Source organism: Diprion similis, chromosome 12 (assembly GCF_021155765.1).
Source record: "Diprion similis isolate iyDipSimi1 chromosome 12, iyDipSimi1.1, whole genome shotgun sequence".
NCBI classification, from domain to species: domain Eukaryota; kingdom Metazoa; phylum Arthropoda; class Insecta; order Hymenoptera; family Diprionidae; genus Diprion; species Diprion similis.
The window spans coordinates 5,349,628-5,356,700 of NC_060116.1; the positions used below are offsets into that span (position 1 = coordinate 5,349,628).

The 7,073-nt window shown below is 35.2% G+C and overlaps 2 protein-coding genes across 5 annotated transcripts; one reads left to right on the forward strand and one right to left on the reverse strand.

Annotated features, from left to right (window-relative positions):
* The first annotated feature begins 15 nt into the window (after positions 1-15).
* On the forward strand, positions 16-5,131 carry LOC124412953 (G patch domain-containing protein 2). 4 transcript variants are annotated; one of them, XM_046893200.1, is made up of 5 exons: positions 16-34; positions 1,928-2,103; positions 2,243-2,597; positions 2,701-2,903; positions 3,614-5,131. In XM_046893200.1, exons 2-5 carry the CDS (start codon positions 1,947-1,949, stop codon positions 4,315-4,317), a joined length of 1,419 nt encoding a protein of 472 aa, XP_046749156.1. In that variant the 5' UTR covers positions 16-34; positions 1,928-1,946; the 3' UTR covers positions 4,318-5,131. The 4 variants fall into 4 exon arrangements, with proteins under 4 accessions (XP_046749156.1, XP_046749155.1, XP_046749153.1 ...); XM_046893199.1 differs by lacking the exon at positions 16-34 and adding an exon at positions 76-277; XM_046893197.1 differs by lacking the exon at positions 16-34 and adding an exon at positions 1,043-1,098.
* LOC124412956 (mitochondrial import inner membrane translocase subunit Tim9) lies at positions 5,127-6,493 on the reverse strand. The gene is made up of 2 exons (XM_046893209.1): positions 6,122-6,493; positions 5,127-5,489 (listed from the first exon to the last, which is right to left on the reverse strand). The coding sequence occupies exons 1-2, from the start codon at positions 6,161-6,163 to the stop codon at positions 5,259-5,261; spliced, it is 273 nt and encodes a 90-aa protein (XP_046749165.1). The 5' UTR covers positions 6,164-6,493; the 3' UTR covers positions 5,127-5,258.
* Positions 6,494-7,073: the final 580 nt, after the last annotated feature.

Consider the following 7,073-nt stretch of genomic DNA (forward strand, 5'->3'; position numbering starts at 1 on the left):
ATAAGCTTGAAAATTAATTTGCTTTGATTTCTGGGTATGTATACATACCTATACACGTTCACACGCATGTTACACAACACATTCTGATCGGCCGTCACAAGTTATTCGTTAAATACATAACAACAATCTCCGAAGATGATAAAAAATTTGTCACCGCTTGCAACAGTTTCGTGAAGATGGTCACACCGATATAATAGAATCGCGTGGCTACTAGGCACGCATTTAATACAATAATAACAACACATTCGTACATACAAACAAAATTACAATACGCAAGGTGCGTGCGATCAGCAGCTATGAGCTACCTACATACATCCGTCTGCTGGCTATCTGTGTTGCACGATTTTGAACTCAATTATTTTTTACCTCTCATGAGTAACTAGGTGACAGTAGTATGTACGTACATACTTACGTTTGAAGTTTTGCACGTTTTTCTTTCGTGATACGAATTTTCCATGAGTCGTAGCTGCATGTACATTCAAATGAAATTTTTACACCTTACACTATACTTGTCGTAAACTCTAAATTGTTAATTCAAATTGCTATTTTTGTTATTGTTACACCGTATCCAGGCAAATAGGCATATTTTTCTGTATTTTGTTCCTTCCCGTTACTGACCTGGAGGGAATTTTTTCATGATATGGTCACATCGGTTTTTCATTCATTCCAATAGTTTCCTGTGCTCGTAAGCTTTGTTGAAATGATATTTTATGCAAATTACATATCAATTTTCTACCAAGATTTATGAGACTGTCTAATTGCTTATTTTAAAAAACCAATATTATTTTGTCACAAATAAATTTCGAAATTGCGAATACAGTTCTATATAAATGGAATGAATTTATAGGTTTCTTGTACCTTTATGAACTTCATTCAAAAGTATCAAAAGAATAGCAATCAAATTTGAACCATATCACATTAATTCCAACTTAAAAAGTCATAAACAATTTATGAAGCAGCATACAAATAAAGTAATTGAATTTCTATAATAATTTGCTGTTATACAACAACTGAAATTAGTGGGAACTTTTTTTTTTTCAATCTCAATCTGTAGATTTCTTGTTTCAATCTTTTGCATGACTCCAGAGAAATGTCTAGGTTGGTTTTGCATACATAAAACTATCCTTAGCTACACGAACTTCCCAGCTCCTTGATGTTCATGAACGTTCTACTATGACATAATTGGAAAATTTTTGAATTTACACAAACATGCGGTTAAAAAGAAAAAAAATTAATACAACATTTGACTTTACCAAGAGTGCAAAAAAATATTTAACCTTTGGGAGTCCGTTTTCAATCTAAAATTGGATAATGACCTGTTACATTGTAAAAAAAGGTGGGTGTAACGGGATTAGAACTGTTAATATATAAACGTCTGTATAATCATATCATTAGTTTAACCAATGCAGTTTACCGTATGCGAGGACTAATGGATTCAATACCGACATATCACGATACATCAGATGCGATGTTTTTTTCTTTTAAATATCGAAACTATACTTCTTCACATCCTACCAACGTCACTACAGTTCTCCCTTGTATTTTTGTCAGTTCTGATCTCCAGAGCAGTCATGAGAAAGGCTCTCCATCAATAAAGCCACCTCTGACGCTGTCTTGAGATTTTTTTAAACATGAGTATTGACTACAAATACCACGTTGTTCAATTTTCAAAAATAATTTCTTTCAGATCGCTTAGTCAATGTATCATTTGACAGAAATCATTCAAGTGATGAAATTAGAGAGCTTAAGACACCCTATTTACAATGTAGCTTTTATTCGATGTTTAAATAATTGATAAACGACCCAACAAATATTTAAAAATCCTGAATCGCTTATCACGAGCACTAGATTTGTGGGGTGAAGGGTAGAGAAAAGTTGAATTAATTCAGTTATTTTTAATTGGGTTGACCAATCATTAAATTTCAAGGAAAAAGCGTACTCTTCAAATGGAGCGCGCCCTAAAAACAGCGTCTGTGGATTTAAGAGTTATAATGGAGGCTCTTGTTCACGACTTGACCCTTGCGTTAGAAGAAAGTAGCAACAGCGCCAATGTGAGGCGTAGATGGGGTATCAGAAGAAGAGCAAGGTCAACAGGAAATATTCGTGAGTATAGGTGGCACAGGAATAGATTATATACTGAAACAAACGATCTTTATTCACCAACTAAAATTAGTATCAGCTGCATATAATAATAATAATAATAATAATGATATTAAGTAATGTTTTATGATTAATTTTTTAGCTTCTCTGAGCGCAAATAAGCATTCAGATGATAGTTCTTCCTCGATATGTGACGTACGCATACCAAAAAATGCGACAGTCTCAAAATATCAGTCGGACAGCGATGACAATAACCAGACAAAAAGATTCGCTCGCTTTTCAAACTTGAAAAATATCAATAACATCGAAAGCGATTCAGTAAATGAAAATTTTGCACCTGGAGCTAACACTAGGCGGAAAAGAAAATTCAAGCGAATGGCTATCGACTCTGATTCTAATCCATCAACGTCACAAACTGTCACGATGATCCCGAGCTTGTCAGGCAAAAAGAAAAGAGGATTTCGAAACGATTGCAGACTTAGATATGGAACAACATGGTGATTAACCAGTTTTACAATCTTATTCTCTTCAGATTTTTCACTTCAGATAAAAATGTCCCACATCAGTAGAATAAATAACTACATGTAATGTCGATCTTAGGTGTGGAAAAAGGAAGAGGTCATGTCGCGAGCGTTCAATTGACTGTGAAATGCGATCTCCCAAACCAAACCGTAATTCAAAAATAAAAAACCGTGAAAAGATTCAAGCTGAGGATGCGATGGACTGCTCACGCATTTCGAACTCTAGCATTTCATCTAGTGATTCTGAAGCTGGAATAATTACCAACGATGAAGACCGCGAAGGTGAGCTTATAATTTAGATATGACATGTGTTTACTCGAGTTATACAGATACTATATTCCATTACGATACTTTCAAACACTAGGGTGCCGATCTACCATTTGATGAAACCATAGTTGATAACGTAATATTGAACGTCATAAAAGGAAAACGCTGTTCGTTTCTTTAAGCAGTGAGGTATCAAGATTTCGCATTTACCATTTAATTTCTTTATACAATGGATAGAACTTTCTATGGTAGCGTTTGACAACTTATGTAGTTTTCTTCAAATCGGCGTTTTGTAGAAAAATTTAAGCAGTACGATTTCTGAAATATTCAACATTGCGTGAACATAGTCTTTCACCTTCTTGAAAAATCGGTACAGCTTCAAATCTTCTACTACACGCCGATTCGAAGAAAACTAAATAAGTTCTGAAACTCTATCATAGAAAGTTTTGCTCATCATATAGAGAAATTATCAATTACATCTAAACATCAGAATTGGATTTCTTACAAGTTACTCAAATGGGGACTACAAAATCTCGGATGCGGTATAGCTTGAAAAAATTGCTCTGCATTTTCCATGCACAAGGTTCAATATTTTGTTATGAACTGTGATAGTGAGTGTGTGGAAAAAATAAATAAAGTTGTTGGTGAAGGCACCCTATTATTAAACACATGCATTATTTTTTTAAGTGATGTCTTCATTACAGTTACGAAATTTTGGCTTTCAGGCGATGATGAGCAATCTGATTGGATTGGAGATTCAGGATGGTGGGACGACGGGGAAAGCACAAATGAAGAAAAGGTCAATTCAGATCCGGCTCTGCAAGTAATACTAAACGGTAGCTTTGAGCATTTAACCGATGAAGCGAAAAAAAATTATCGTCAAAGAATGCAATGGATTCGAGATGGACTCAGTGGCAGAGTAATTAGAGCTGGGCGACGCCGTGTGGATAATAAGCCTGGATACTCTATAATAACTTCAGCGAATGAAAAAGTATCAAGGTTTTTACAAGACCCTAGCCAAAGTGAATTAAAGTTGCATCCAATGCGACAGCCTGAACGTGAAAAACTACGAAGACTTGCCAATTTGTACAGCTTAAGTTTGAAGGGCGATTTGAGTTGTCCAATTTTATACAAAACTCGACATACGACCCAAGCCATTTGCGTCGATCAAGTTTCGCTGAATAGATTATCCGATTATAAGAGGCTGCGAAAGACTCCACCAAATTCGCCAAATCCTGATTCGGAAATGCAGGAAAACGAGCTACCTATTTCCAGTGCGAATTTTGGTACACAAATTACAAACCAAATACAAGGCATTGGCTCTGTCGAGAGTCTGACAGAAACCGTAAACTTTGGCTGGGATATACCAAGTACAGACCTGCAAATAAAACCAAAGTTTCATAGCTTTGGTCACTCCAAATCTAGCTAAATATAATAGAGACTTTATAACGAATCTATGCATATATTCTTGCACAAAGACAATTCTCCAAAAACTCCGTTTTACCAGTCGTATACAAATTTTTGTAAGTAAGTATAATTCAAACTTAAATCAAGCTCCATCACACTTTGATAGCATAGTTAAATGTTGTCAAAGGCAAAAGTCAATAACATGGCGAAAAGAAATGTAGCCGATTTTATTTCTCCGTCCTATAGATTTATCAAATTATCCCATTATGTGCTTATGTTCTGTGAAATTTTTTCCCGAATTTTGTGATTTTTCTTATTCTATCGGAAAATTCCATTCGCTTTATCAGTATTTAGCTGTATAAAAAGAGAAACTTACAATCCTGTCTTGTGTTTGAATTACACTTTGAAATATTTGTAGGAATGACTGTAAAAAAACCGTTACCTAGAGAAATATTATTTTTAAGCATTTTATATACCAAGGTTTACCAGAACAATAGTTACATGTCTCATGAATTATACTTCGGTACATTTCCGTACCTAAAGCAGACCTTGACGAAACATGCGCAAGAATTCCTCGAAGATGTATATCTGTCTTTTTGAGGTGTAAGTAGATCTCCGGTCATTTATTTGTTGAATATTACTTGAATGCCGATCATAATAATTTATAACTATACCTTTAAGTTGTTACCGACAGTTCAGTCTGGAATACTGTACATGTTAATTATAATGATCTTCTATTACGGTTTTTTAAAACTAGTTGATAAAAGATGGGCCAATGGTGGAAGTTATGTTTATAAACATAATCTAACAATAAATACACTACTACTTCTATAAAATTTATGCATTAGTTTATTCATATAGTAACAAGTTGTTCATATAACTAATACAGCATATAGCTTGCTTAGCATGGGGAGTAATTGTTGATAGGATTCTAAGTGAGCAAAAACAATAAATATAGTATTATTAGTGTAATTGGCCTAATTTTTTAGCTGCTGCCATGGCATTTTCATTGGCTATCATCTGAAATTCTTGAAAACGTTGAGAGACCCTCTGATTCATCTTCATATATTTCTCCATACAATTCAGCGCACATTTCTCCTCTTTGGTTCTCACGTCTCGTGTTGTAAAATCGGTTATACAGTCGATGAAACAGATTTCCGATAGCTTATTATACGACGTCAAGAAGTCTCTAAACTGAAAAGTTATAAAAATATTCCAATAATGAATAGATTTTATTAAATATTTTACAAGAACACACTACGTGAAATTTGAACGATTAATTATATGGTTACATTTCAAATTTTTACCAGATCGTAGGACAAAACGAAAGTACGTTTATATTACTTTTGCCGAAAGTTGTAATAGATCAAAATTCGTACTTTTACTTCAACGCCATGAGATACTGGTAAATCTATTATATGTGATCTTGATTGGCCTTTAAATGAAAATTGGTCAACAAGTATTACATAGAGTGGGAATTTCCTTGAACGCAATTTAGGAATAACTCGGTTATGTTAGAATTCTTAAGGGATTATTAGTCATTTAGAACAAGCTAGTGAATTAAAGATGTGAATTCACGCAACGAACAAACCGACTTACAAGCGGGGACAAATGATAACCTAAAAATATTATGACTGCAGTTGATGGCTGTCGTAATAACAAATCAGAGTAATATAACAGATGTAAGATTTGATATGGAATTCGGTTTCCATAGGTGATTTTCTCATATTTTTTCCATTAATATTTGAGATCCTTGCGGAGGAGTTCATCATTGAAGTGGTCCTCAGTCAGTCGCATGTATTTTGACACATAAAACGAATACTTGCCGACTTGATTTGCTCCGCGTCAACTTCAGTCGGCATTTCCATTTTGAGTATTCAAGTTTTAACTGACTAAAATGTTAAGTAAGGATTCGCAAATCCAACAAGATATCTCATTAGGCGTACGTCTCGATAAAACGGTTGCGATGCAACTATGTAAGTGGAAGTTGCGGATTTTACTGGTCGCTAAGAAACCCCGGATTTCTCTACAGTTCGACAGTCAAGCTTTGGACTGAGAATATTTCTACAACTGATGAAAAGAGTTGGCAAATACAAATTGTGCGTAAAATCGGTATTCTTGCACGTTAGGAATACAGACTGTTCAATTTACTGTATTTCCTTGTCTGAAGTTAGTTAAAAGTACTCCCCTCCATACATTTATTCCACTGATACATATACTAAATGGTAGTTAAATCTGGATAAATCGGGTTCGCAAAATGTCTTCGCCGCATTGTGGCGCTAGTAGTCATGTGCCAGGCTTACATATATCTATGTTGCACCGAATGTATTACATAGATATATCGGCATATTTATTTTTCTTGCCATGGTAATAGAATGCTATCCTTCTCTATCACCACCATGGCAGTGATTCGAGTTTCTATGCCCTAGTTGCTGTTGGGAAAGATGGAATTTTGCGCGCGTTCGACGACGATCGCATGGTATTGTAGACCAAGCCTAATCCCCAACAATTTTATTAGAACCACGACACGGGACCAACTATTGTGCCCGCGCCTTTACGTAGGGTGCGTTCAAAAATTAGCTCCCAGTGATGTCAATTAACTTTTATCTCTTTTGCGCTGTCGAGTTCGTGAGTAGCTCTGACTCTGTCCTAGGGAGTTTTTAGCGCACTGCAAGCTCGTTTCGGAACGCACTCATAGAGTGGTGCGGCTATTCTATAGATTTGCCGTAAAATATATACCACAGCGAACATAACACGGTGGTAAAAATTAGAACTATT